The sequence below is a fragment of the Cucurbita pepo genome, chromosome 15 (assembly GCF_057944985.1).
Source record: "Cucurbita pepo subsp. pepo isolate OVF chromosome 15, ASM5794498v1, whole genome shotgun sequence".
NCBI classification, from domain to species: domain Eukaryota; kingdom Viridiplantae; phylum Streptophyta; class Magnoliopsida; order Cucurbitales; family Cucurbitaceae; genus Cucurbita; species Cucurbita pepo.
In genome coordinates this window covers 10,645,797-10,658,059 of record NC_141812.1, presented here as the reverse complement: position 1 = coordinate 10,658,059, position 12,263 = coordinate 10,645,797, and the positions used below count along the sequence as shown (strand labels likewise).

General features: G+C 37.4%; 2 protein-coding genes across 14 annotated transcripts; one reads left to right on the top strand and one right to left on the bottom strand.

The window, feature by feature from the left end:
- The first annotated feature begins 953 nt into the window (after positions 1 to 953).
- Positions 954 to 9,485, top strand: LOC111811646 (Pentatricopeptide repeat (PPR) superfamily protein). 13 transcript variants are annotated; one of them, XM_087117964.1, is made up of 9 exons: positions 954 to 3,522; positions 4,140 to 4,369; positions 5,496 to 5,554; positions 5,621 to 5,730; positions 6,555 to 6,781; positions 6,925 to 7,003; positions 7,317 to 7,430; positions 8,393 to 8,626; positions 8,725 to 9,485. In XM_087117964.1, exons 1-2 carry the CDS (start codon positions 1,025 to 1,027, stop codon positions 4,264 to 4,266), a joined length of 2,625 nt encoding a protein of 874 aa, XP_086974090.1. In that variant the 5' UTR covers positions 954 to 1,024; the 3' UTR covers positions 4,267 to 4,369; positions 5,496 to 5,554; positions 5,621 to 5,730; positions 6,555 to 6,781; positions 6,925 to 7,003; positions 7,317 to 7,430; positions 8,393 to 8,626; positions 8,725 to 9,485. The 13 variants fall into 13 exon arrangements, with proteins under 13 accessions (XP_086974090.1, XP_086974092.1, XP_086974089.1 ...); XM_087117966.1 differs by lacking the exon at positions 5,621 to 5,730 and adding an exon at positions 4,863 to 4,915; XM_087117963.1 differs by adding an exon at positions 4,863 to 4,915 and having other exon boundaries at positions 5,621 to 6,781.
- A 1,211-nt stretch (positions 9,486 to 10,696) lies between these two features.
- On the bottom strand, positions 10,697 to 12,045 carry LOC111811764 (zinc finger protein ZAT3-like). Its single transcript, XM_023698790.2, has one exon. It carries the CDS (start codon positions 11,898 to 11,900, stop codon positions 10,887 to 10,889), a length of 1,014 nt encoding a protein of 337 aa, XP_023554558.2. The 5' UTR covers positions 11,901 to 12,045; the 3' UTR covers positions 10,697 to 10,886.
- Between the last annotated feature and the right edge of the window lie 218 nt (positions 12,046 to 12,263).

Here is a 12,263-nt window from a genome sequence, read left to right as displayed (position 1 = left end):
TGACAACAAATTTTAAGATTTAAGTTACCTATTAAACTAAGTTAAGATTTTAATAATTTATTAGATATTTTATAAAACTAAGATTGGAATTTATTCCACAACTGAAAAAATCGAGGTTATTTGTATTCTTCAAAAACACCGCGTGTGTACTAGGGCCAATGTGAGTAGAAAAACCCCGCCCGTGCATTAGGGCTAATGTGAGTAGAAAAACCCTGCCCCCATTAGGGCCAATGTGAGTACGATTGAAAAAACGAGAATAAGGGAAATACATTCAGCTAAAAGTCATGCTTCATAATTGAAAAAAACGAGAATAGTGGAAATACATTCCACACCGCTAAACAAAGATGATTGATTGAAAAAACGAGAATAGGGGAAATACATTCCACACAGCTAAAGAAAGATGATTGAGAGTCAGCCGAAATGGACACTAAATACTTTTCGAGAAATCTCCTCCAAATCACTAGTACTGCGATCGAAATCGTGAGCATCAACGTGAAGGTTCCAAAATCTCCTCCAAATCTATGGCTATCGAAATCGTGAGAGTCAGCCGAAATGGACACTAAATACTTTTCGAGAAATCTCCTCCAAATCACTAGTATTACTATTGAAATCGTGAGCATCAGCGTGAAGGTTCCAAAATCTCCTCCAAATCACTAGTATGGCTTTGGAAATTGTGAGTACCAACCGGAAGATTCCAAATCCAAGTGATAGTATCAGCACCTTTATCTATTGTTGTCGAGAAATGATCCGATCTGGCCCATTCCTCGAAAAAGTTTTTACGAGATTCCTATCTACCAAAATTTTTGACTTAAAATCAAATAGAACGACTAATTATAATTTATAAGATGTGAACTATTAACAATTGAATTTCGAAAATAGTTACCACAAATTATGATTTAAAAAATAAATAAATGGTTTGATTCTAATAAATAATAAAAACTATTGATATTATTATCATCTTCCTCCCGCGTTTTCCACTGCAAAACGGAGCAGAATCAGCAGACACGCGCGAGAGAGCTTGTAAATGGACCGAGCAGCCATGCTCTCTAAAGCCGTTTACCTGAATTCCAAAAGCCCCGAATTAGCATGGCTTCTCTTCAAGCGAGTTCTTTCTTCCCCCATCTCTGCCTCCTCTTCCTTCTTCAAAACCTCCCTTCAATCTATACCTCTTATTGCCCGCATCCTCACCACTGCAAAAATGCACCCACAGATCGATCACCTTCACCAACTCCTCTTGTCGCAGCACCGGGATTTTGCTCATCCATCTGGATTTGCACTCGTTCGAGCCTTGGCTGATTTGGGTCTCTTCGAAAATGCCATTTCTCAGTTTCGATCGCTTCGAGCCAGGTTTCCTAATGACCCTCCAGATATTTCTTTCTATAATTTTCTGTTTCGATGCTCTTTGAAGGAGAGCCGGGTTGATTTTGTGATTTGGCTTTATAAGGATATGGTTTTTGCGAGAGTTAACCCACAGACTTATACTTTTAATCTGTTGATACGTGCGCTTTGTGAAATGGGGTACTTGGAGAATGCACGTGAAGTGTTTGATAAAATGTCTGAAAAAGGGTGTAACCCTAATGAGTTTAGTCTTGGACTTATAGTTCGTGGGTATTGTAGAGCTGGGCTCCATGATCGAGGTATTGAACTTTTGGACGAGATGAGGAGCTCTGGTGCTCTTCCCAATAGGGTTGCATACAATACTGTGATATCTTCTCTTTGTGGAGAAGGTCAGACTGGGGAGGCTGAGAAATTGGTGGAAAGGATGAGAGAGGTTGGTCTTTCTCCAGATATTGTAACTTTCAATTGCAGAATTGCTGCCCTCTGTAAATCCGGGCAAATTTTAGAAGCTTCCAGAATTTTTAGAGATATGCAAATAGATGAAGAGTTAGGGTTACCTCAGCCTAATACCGTAACATATAATTTAATGCTAGAAGGATTTTGTAATGAAGGAATGTTCGAGGAATCCAAGGCTCTCTTTGATTCTATGAAAAAATCTGAAACTCATTTGACCATGGAGAGCTATAACATATGGTTGTTAGGTTTGGTTAGAAGTGGAAAGCTCCTTGAAGCTCGTTTAATTCTTAATGAAATGGCAGAAAAGAGTATAAAACCCAATCTTTACTCCTATAACATTTTGATTTATGGCCTTTGTAAATATGGAATGTTTTCTGATGCAAGATCTATAATAGGTCTAATGAGAGAGAGTGGTGTAGCTCCAGATATTGTATCTTATAGTACCTTACTTCATGGATACTGCTGTAGAGGAAAGATACTTGAATCCAATTATGTTCTTCGCGAAATGATACAGGTTGGTTGTTTTCCCAATATGTATACTTGTAATATCCTGCTTCACAGCCTGTGGAAAGAGGGGAAAGTATCAGAGGCAGAAGAGTTGCTACAAAAGATGAATGAAAGAGGTTATGGCTTGAATAATGTAACTTGTAATACAGTGATTAAGGGCCTCTGTAAATCTGGGAATCTGGACAAAGCTATTGAAATAGTGAGTGGCATGTGGAACCATGGAAGCGCTTCTCTTGGTAATCTTGGAAACTCTTTTATTGGTCTTTTTGATATTGGCAATAATGGGATGAAGTGTTTACCTGACTCGATCACATATGCAACCATAATAAGTTGGTTATGTAAGGCGGGGCGGGTTGATGAAGCAAAAAAGAAGCTTCTGGAGATGATTGGGAAAAAGCTATCTCCGGATTCGCTAATATTTGATACTTTCATACATAGTTACTGTAAACAAGGAAAGTTGTCATCTGCTTTTAGAGTACTCAAGGAAATGGAGAAAAAAGGGTGCAACAAGAGCCTTCGAACGTATAATTCATTGATCCAGGGTTTAAGTTCCAAAAATCAAATATTTGAAATATATGGGTTGATGGAGGAGATGAAAGAAAAAGGGATTTTTCCTAATGTTTACACTTACAATAACATTATTAGCTGCCTTTCTGAAGGTGGGAAACTGAAAGATGCCACCAGTCTTTTGGATGAAATGCTGCAGAAGGGGATATCTCCTAATATATATACGTTTAGGATTTTAATTGGAGCTTTCTTTAAGGCTTGCGACTTTGGAGCCGCTCAAGAGTTATTTGAGATAGCTTTAAGCATATGTGGCCACAAGGAATCCTTGTATAGTTTTATGTTCAATGAGCTATTAACTGGAGGTGAAACATCCAAGGCTAAAGAGCTTTTTGAAGCTGCATTAGATAGATCTCTAGCCTTGAAAAATTTTCTTTACAGGGACCTAATTGAAAGGCTTTGCATGGACGGAAAGTTAGATGATGCTAGTTTCATTCTTCATAAGATGATGGATAAGCAGTATAGGTTTGACCCTGCATCATTCATGCCAGTGATTGATGGATTAGGTAAAAGTGGGAACAAGCATGCAGCCGATGAATTTGCAGAAAAAATGATGGAAATGGCTTCAGAAACTGACATCAACCAACATGAGAATAAGATTATCCGAGGAAGATCAAATAATGATGATGAAAGAGATTGGCACAAGATCGTTCACAGGTATAATTCTTTAAAAATATACTTGATGTGGTTCTTATTTATCTCCATGCTGCATAATCGAGTATTTGGTTGAGAACATTGGTTATCTGACATTATTCAAATTCAACTGAAGTGTTTCCTAATTTCCTGTTGTTCTTAATATACTGTAAGAGGAATATAAGTTAATTGGTGGCAATTTTAAGTTTTAAATACGTATCACTTATTTTGGTCCAAATATTGAATGAGTTCATCGATAGGATTTTAGCATCCAATCATTACCCTTAAGATTCTTGCAATTTGTTTATCCTAATAATCCACAAAAAGAATCATAAAGATATACTTTTTCCCTGCATGATGCATATTTTTAGGCAGTTCTTTTTTTCCACGGCAACACGTAAGATGATCCTTTGAGGGTCTTTTAATGTCACAACCTTAACTATAGAGTTAAATCCCTCTGGAGACGACCTCTAGTAGTAGATTGTAATTTCCAGTTATCAAATCAGTTGAACATTAGGCCAAGGATAGTTAAAATAATGAGGCTATTCATTAAATTAATTTATTTTGTATGGTCAATGAATGTTTAATTTTCTGTTCCATGTGTGTCATGTGCTTGGCTTGGACCTGCACAACTTCAACAGAAACGATGGCAGTGGGATTGCACAGAAGACTCTTAAGCGTGTGTTGAAAGGATGGGGTCAAGGAAGTATATCAACTTCGCAGCCACAGAAATTTAGCACACATGATTGCTGGGATGGTGTTGCTTAAAGCTTTTAAAGTTCTTGAGGAACAGGCAAATATGGGAACATGCTCAAACCTGCTGAGGCATCAAATCTTCAAGTCAGGGTGCTTAAGGACATCAGTACATCAGGTAGAGCCATTTTTTCTGGATTTTTTTAACAATGAGAAGATAGGTAGAGAACGATTAACTTTTTTCTGGGTTCTGCATGCTTAATAATTTCCAATTATTCTTCAATATTTAATCAAGGGTTTTACCTATATTAGACTTGAATTGGAGGTGGGCTCAAACTTCTAATTGTAGTGAAAGAACTAGGAATGAATGAGATTCATTTTGCTATAATGGCTGATTGATAGTTTTATTCTGTTATATACATTTTCAAGCGATAATGCAATTTTTATCTAGTGATACCATTTGGTAGAGAAGAAAAGGAATAATAAGTACACAAGCACTGAGCTTTTGTATACATTATGGAAAGTGGAAACTCGAGCACCATTTGGTAGCTTTACTCTGTCAGCTTGGAGAGCTATTAGAGAGTAGTCTGGGAATAATTTCTTCCACGTTCAAATGATTTGGAACGCTTACAAGTTTTAAACTCGAGCACGTTCTGTTATGTTATTTCTAGATCTTATAGCCTAGTACAATGGAATATGGAAGGGAGCGTCGAACTAAGAAACGGTGAGCAAGCTACATTGCCTTTTTCATTCACTTTTTTTTTTTTTTTTTTTTTTTTTTTTTTTTTTTTTTTTTTTTTTTGAGTTTTTAGACTCTGGAACTTCACTATAGCATGAAAGAAATATAAATGCACTGGGGCCATCACATTGTTATGTGTTGACATGTAAAATATTACATTAATATCACCGTATGCACTTCGCGAAGTATGTCTATTGTGAAATACGGTATTCATTATGAAATGTTGTATAGACAAGTAATTATATGATTTTTGGAGGTGGGGAATGGTTTAAATTCACATAGAACCACTGGCCTTTCATGTAATCCCTCGACTAGGTAGATCAAAAGTTCGTTCTTATATGACACGTACCTAGCCTGAAAGTTTTACAAGCATCCCAATATGTTATATTTATTTTCTCTACTATGCCATTTATCTTCTAAAAAGGATAAAAGTAACTCTTTTTCTGCTACAAAAAGTGACTTTGATGTTAGTTTAGTCTTCAGCTGAGTATCCCACAATTAGCAACTGCTACGTTATGAAAAATAACTGATAAGTTCTCTAAAATAGTAAGTATGATGGTTTCAGGATGGACTGCTACTGCCAAAGAAAGAAATCCATTAGAGGCAGATTCGACAGTTTCACATGTGAGTAGAACTGATTCCCCATGGTTGTCGACATACCTGATATCGACTCATGTAATATTGTTCTAGCAAACCTCGAAGACCCCAATTTTGGTGCATCAACCTGATTTTTTCTTCACCAAAAGTGGCTTTCACTTTCAGCGCACCCCCATCTCGTGTTCGGGCGCCATGTAAGGGAGGTAACTATCAGGATGTTCGCTAAATGATAGGGGCTGTGAGATCTTAGAGTCTTTGGGTCCCCCCTGACATGGTGCGTACAATTGTGCTTTAATGCACGTTTTATTTAGCATTCCAACAGGCTCTTCTGACTGCCTGGACCAGAAGTCTGACTACATGAAGAGGTTCGGGATGTTAGACAAACACGACTCTCCAGAATGGTATGATATTGTCCACTTTGAGCATAAGCTCTCATGGCTTTGCTTTGGGCTTCCCCAAAAGGCCTCATGCCAATGGAGTTAGTATTCCTCACTTATAAACCCATGATCATTCCCTAAATTAGTCGATGTGGGACTTCCATCATCCAACACCTCCCCTCGAACAAAGTGCGCCTCCCCTTAATCGAGGCTCGACTCCTTTGGAGTCTTAGTCATTTTTGACTGCCTTCGAGGAGGGGCTTGGCTCCTTTTCTTTAGGAGTTCTTTGTTCGATATTTGAGGATTTGAGGATTTACCAATCTAATCTATTGGCACGACTAAGTTTAGGGCATGACTCTGATACCATGTTAGACAAACACGACTCTCCAGAATGGTATGATATTGTCCACTTTGAGCATAAGCTCTCATGGCTTTGCTTTGGGCTTCCCCAAAAGGCCTCATGCCAATGGAGTTAGTATTCCTCACTTATAAGCCCATGATCATTCCCTAAATTAGTCGATGTGGGACTTCCATCATCCAACACGGGATATCGCAGGGGATCCATGGCTGAATGAGCCACTTTCAGCTTGATGGTTTATTTTACTCATGATGGTCACTCATCTTCATGGATGAATAATGGCCAATCTCAGGAAAACTGGGAGAGTTCAACTGTGGGAAGCTTTTATAGAAAGACCCATTCTGTGTTGCACCATCAGCACGTTCAACCGTGTCGATCACGAGCTGGAGTTTCCTTAGAGAATGGCCTACGTTCTTGATCTTTTGGGAAGGCCACCTTGTTATCCATGTTGCCTCCATATCATTTTCAGAGTAGTTGGACAAACTACACAAACAGGAAGTTCGAGCAGACAATGGCCAGGTAGCTAGTACATTATTACTCGATTGAAAAAAAACATAGAAAAAAATTCTAGTGGACTCATGCAATAAAAAAGTTGTCTGTGTATATATATATATATATATATGTATTGTTCATATTCAAACTACTTTTTTCTGTTTAACCAGACTATTCTCTTCCAAATCAAGACATCAGTGGTACTGCAATGGATGTCTAGCATGGGACAAAGGCATCTCAATGGTGAAGGTAAACTTATTCAACTGATCATCAGCAAAAGATTGGACAGTTTTATTAATTAAACAGCTCAAAATAATTATGTTTCAAGAAATTTTATAACATTAACAAACATTAAACAAGAAACTAGACTCTTGAATTATAGTTGTTATTTATTTATCATTATTTTTTAAAAAAAGATTCCCTTCTTAGTTGATCTCAAACACTAAAACGGCTCTTTTCTTTTGAGGATCTCAACCTATCTTCACAGTAGTACGATGTCGTCTATTTTAGCCATAAACTCTTATGAATTTGCTTTTATACCATTACTCTTTCGCTTCTCCAGCCATGGTGAGACTTTATTTGCACTCCAAACATCAATATTAAGGGGGGAGAAGCTGATGTTGGAGTCGTTTTGTTGCAGCAATTTCTGCCTCAAACCGTTCGTTCTTCTATTCATGTAAGAGTTTTTCAATGGCTCTCATTTTGATTTTAGCATGAACTAACTTATTTAGAGTCCAAAAATTTATGAACATCTTAGTTCATATAGTATTTAGAAGAGTAAACGAAAAATGATTAATTAGTGTCTGAAAATTCTTCCAAATTCACGAGCTGCTGTTTATGAACTAAGTTCAACCTTTTGTATTACCGGCCTCAACGACAACATATTTATATAACAGGGTAAGAAAAAAATAGTAAAAAATGTGTCTCAAACAAGGTTTAAAAGGTTGATATCGATTTTTTTTTTTTTTTTTTTAAAGTAAAAATAAAAAATAAAAGTATAAATAAGCATTTTATATTATATTCATATTTAATAATATTTTATTGATTATTTTATCATAGTGTTTTTTTTAATGTTTTTTTTTTTTAATGATATATTGAACATGTCAATTTACCATTTATATTGATATCAAACTCATAAGCATAAAAATATGAAATATTGAGAAAATTTAATCATTTCAGTTAAACGAGGTTTAATATATATATATATATATATATATATATATATATATATATATATATTATATATATATATATATATATATAGATAAAAGTAGTTGATTTAATAAAATTTAAAAGAAAAATAATATAACAATAATTTTAAAATAAATAGAAACATTAGAACAGTGCAGTCTATCAGTAGTAGTAGAAGTAGTCAACAAATTCTCTAATCTCGAATACTTTAGCCATCAAATATCTAGAAAGTATAAAAACTTAACATGTCAAGAGCTTTTTTTAAAAAAGAACAGACACGAGCAAAAAATACATAATACATGAATCAAAATTATGTTTATGCCAAGAATCCTAATAAAAACTTTAGTTTCTTCGAAGTGTTTTTGTTATAATTGTCTCCTAATAAAGGCATTACGCTCGATTGAACTCTTGCTGACCCATAAGTCACAATAGCTCTTTTTTTTATAGCGGACTTACGATCGTACGATACTCACTTTTCAGCAACAAGTGATTTAGCCAATTCGTTTGCGCGCTGTACGCCTACGGCCAGACAGCGTATGCTCGGGCCTTTGACCCCGATTTAACAGGGCAGAAAATTTTTCAAAGAGTTTGAAAGCAAGATTTAAAGAGCGATTGAAAATGGTGGTATATAGCGTGCAAGCAAAGGCAACAACAACGGCTTAGCAGTATATAACTATTCGGGTAGGGGGATATGACTACTTTTACTTTCCGCTATGGCCATTGTTTTCCTAACTAGTAACTCCCTGTAATCTACTTTTTGTTGCATAATCTCAAAGTAGGTTTGATGCATATGAAGACTCAGTGCTGGCTAAGCTTGATATCTCAAACAACATTTGTCAAAGCATCAAGGATTGCAGCACAGAAGCAATTAGGATCAGTCAGACATGGAGGTTGATGTTTTTCTTTGATAATTTCAACTGTTTCTCCATGGAATCTGTGACCCCATGTTTCCAGTTGCTCAGGAGTAGGACAACCAAATCACCTATCAACAAGGATAAATGGAGGAGTGGACTTGGAGATCCAAAGATCTAAACTGAGTAGCTAGAATGTTGGACTGCATTGAAACTGACTTCAGATCTTGATCTTTTATGGAACATTGTCTAATCACTTCATCTTATTTCATATGGAAGGGAGACATAGAGGGACGGTTCATGAGCGAAGCAGCTCAACTGTAAAGGAGAGGAGGCACAACGACGCAATTATCAGGGGCGTGCTTTACCACTGAGCTAATAGCCCGTTGTGCAGACCTCCCGAGGAGAAAGGAGGCTCCGCGCGAAGAGGATACCTCGTCCTCCATTTCAACCACCACGTTTTCATTATGGTCTTACAAAACGACAATTACTTAAATACGTTCGTATCGCCGGAACAAAAACACAGGTCTCTGCAAAGTCGTAAGACCACGTATATCGAATAGTCTCATGAAGCTAAAAAGATGTCTCTAAATGACAAGCTTAGATTAGTTTCCCCTTTCAGGGAAGCAGAGTAAATGCCTTAGTTGACATGTTCGAAACAATTTTCCTAGCACCAGACACTTTGATCATATCAACTATCAAATAGAACGGGCACACGGATATCAGCATCACATCACAGAGGTTCTTGCTTCTAAATTTTGGTAAACTGAAATGTGGAGTTTCTTCATTTAGAAAGTGGCTAATAGAAATGAAGATTATTTCTACTTAGTGACCCAACTAAACTGTTCTTATCGACATGGTTTTGGTCAATCCATGAGGTGGATTGGATACTTGGGCTTCCTTCAACAAATCAAGCAAATGAAGAGGTTCCTTTATATGATTGAAACTCGAAGTCCTTGGTGTGGATCTGAAAGCCATATGGCAGTAGGATGATTTTTGGTCAAATTGTTCTAGTAATAAAGGAAGTGACGAAGAGGGCTTAATAGCTAACTAAAGATGTGAGATCCCACATTGATTGGAGAGAAGAACGAATGCTAACGAGGACGCTGGGCCCTGAAAGAAGGTGAATTGTGAGATCTCATATCGGTTGAGGAGAAGAACGAAACATTCTTTATAAGAATGTGAAAATCTATCTCTAGCGGAAGCATTTTAAAAATCTTGAAGGGAAGCGTAAAAGGGAAATCTCCAAAAAAAAAAAAAGATAATATTTGCTAGTGGTGGGCTTGGGAAAGATGCAACCGAGTTTTTTCCACTTGGGCTTACTACATGTAACAGCCCAAGCTCACTGCTAGTAGATATTCTCCTCGTTGGGCTATCCCTTTCGGATTTTTTCTCTCCAATTAATGTGAGATCTCACAATCCACCCCCTTTCTAAGTCCAACGTCCTCACTTGCACTTGTTCCTCTCTCCAACCGATGTGGGATCTCACACTACATGTCACTCAAGATCTAGGAGCACTCTAAAAATCTACTATTTTTAAGTCTATCTATTAGGAGACATCCCCTCAAGAATGGTAGAAAGGAGACTCCCATTAAGCTCACTCATGTCCAAATGACACCTAACTCACATTAGTAGACAATGTGCAATAACCACGAGTAAAGGAGGTACGAGTAAAGAATAGAAGGGATTACAACCAAAAGAAACTTCAAAAAGAACATCATACAGAGCAAACTTGAATCTAACCATATTCAGTGGATCAAAAATGGAAAGCAAACTCAAAATCAGACTCCTCAACAAGCAAGAAAATGGGGTACCTACTCAGATCTTAACTCAAAGCTAAGCATGATGAACAAAAATGAAGGAGAAACCATTCACAAATCTAAACTGCACAGCTAGGCATGGTAATTTATTAATAAAGAGAAACAGCTTCTCAATTTATGTGAAAGAAATTTGCAAATGTCTACCTAAAATGTGTAGCCAATAGAGCCAGAAACAGATATGAATGTTACAGCATATACGAAAAGCCTAAATTACAACATATCAACAAATTGTGATAAAGAGCCTAACACACAGAAGAATGAAGGTTAGTTTCAGAGGCCCAACCTAAGATCAAGAGTGAGACCTGATGAATACGAAGAAGAAGAGCCATCTTCAACAGGGGCAGGCATGTTCAAGTCCAAGTTAAGAAACCCCTCTTCTGTAGCTGCATTCTCCTCCACTCTCTCCCAATGGCATCTCATATGGCCACCAAGTGCTTGACCACTCGCAAAAACCCTCATACATAGACTACACTTATGCCCTGCTGCTGTTCCTAAAATCATCGACATTTTATCCTCCAGATTGATGCTCAAATCATGACCACAATGTCCAAACAGAGCATCATGTTCTATTTCTTCATCGCTCTTCGCCATGGCGGAACAGCCTCTCACATTCTTGTGACTTGCCCTATGTCCTCCAAGCGCCTGGTGCGATCCAAACACTTTTTTACAACTCGCGCATTCGAATCGAAAATCGGAAACCCTAGCGATCGCACTAGGGCAATCGGCAAGCACTAACAAGCAATTAGCGACGTCCTGTTCCTCTTCCGTAAACGCCGATTCTTCCAAATCAGCTCTAGGTCTAAAAGGAGAAACCGAAACCGAGCGACGGAAACTAACCGGCGGATTAATCCCTCGCCATTGTCGTTCAGGATGACACCTCATATGACCAAAAAGCGCTTTATCCGACCAAAACCTCCTCCCACACTCACTACACGGAGGAGTGATCTTCGGCGCAGAAGGATCCGGCTTCTTTCTATACTTAGCCTTGGAGCCGACGACAGCAGTGGAGGCATTTTCAGTTCTTGACCGCTTCTTGCGTGGATTATGGCGGCGCTTGGAATCGAAAGTAGTTTCGACGATTCCGAGTTGAAATGGAATAGCGAGGTCCAAGGCAGAGCTGCTACTACTGGAAATGGCGAGGGAGTTGATATCTGAATTCATGATTGGAAGAAGAGAGAAGAAAGGGAGCTGAAAGTGGAAAGAAAAACAGAAAGTATAACAATGGCGGAAGGACTTTGGATTTGAAGGCTGTGAGACGGTTACAGGTTCTTCTGTCACAGACATGGCGGGTTTTTTTCTTCCTCTTCCCTTATTTCTTCAGTTAGTTATTGCGGTAGTTACAGATCTTACGGGGGGAGATAATTTATTTATTTAAAATTATTTTTTTTTTTCGCGCTCTCTCAACTGACTTCAGTCTTATCTGGTCAAATTTGATCTTGACCGTTCATTTTCGTATAAAATAATCTAAAAATTATATATTTATATCAAATTAATATAAATCTTTTTCGATAATATCCTAAACTTTCAAAAGTTTCAATAATGTTTCAGACAACTTTTAAAAAAATACTCTTATCATTAGTTTTAGATAAAACTCGTTAATATTTTAGTGCTTTGAAAATATTCTTACGGTTTTCGTCCATATATTGA

What these genes read in the sequence shown, in the direction of transcription:
- LOC111811646 (XM_087117965.1), top strand. Translation starts at nt 1,025, where the DNA reads ATGGACCGAGCAGCCATGCTCTCTAAAGCCGTTTACCTGAATTCCAAA. An exon ending in TGGCACAAGATCGTTCACAG is followed by an intron (nt 3,523 to 4,139) that starts GTATAATTCTTT and finishes CAACTTCAACAG; the next exon opens with AAACGATGGCAGTGGGATTG.
- LOC111811764 (XM_023698790.2), bottom strand. Translation starts at nt 11,900, where the DNA reads ATGTCTGTGACAGAAGAACCTGTAACCGTCTCACAGCCTTCAAATCCA.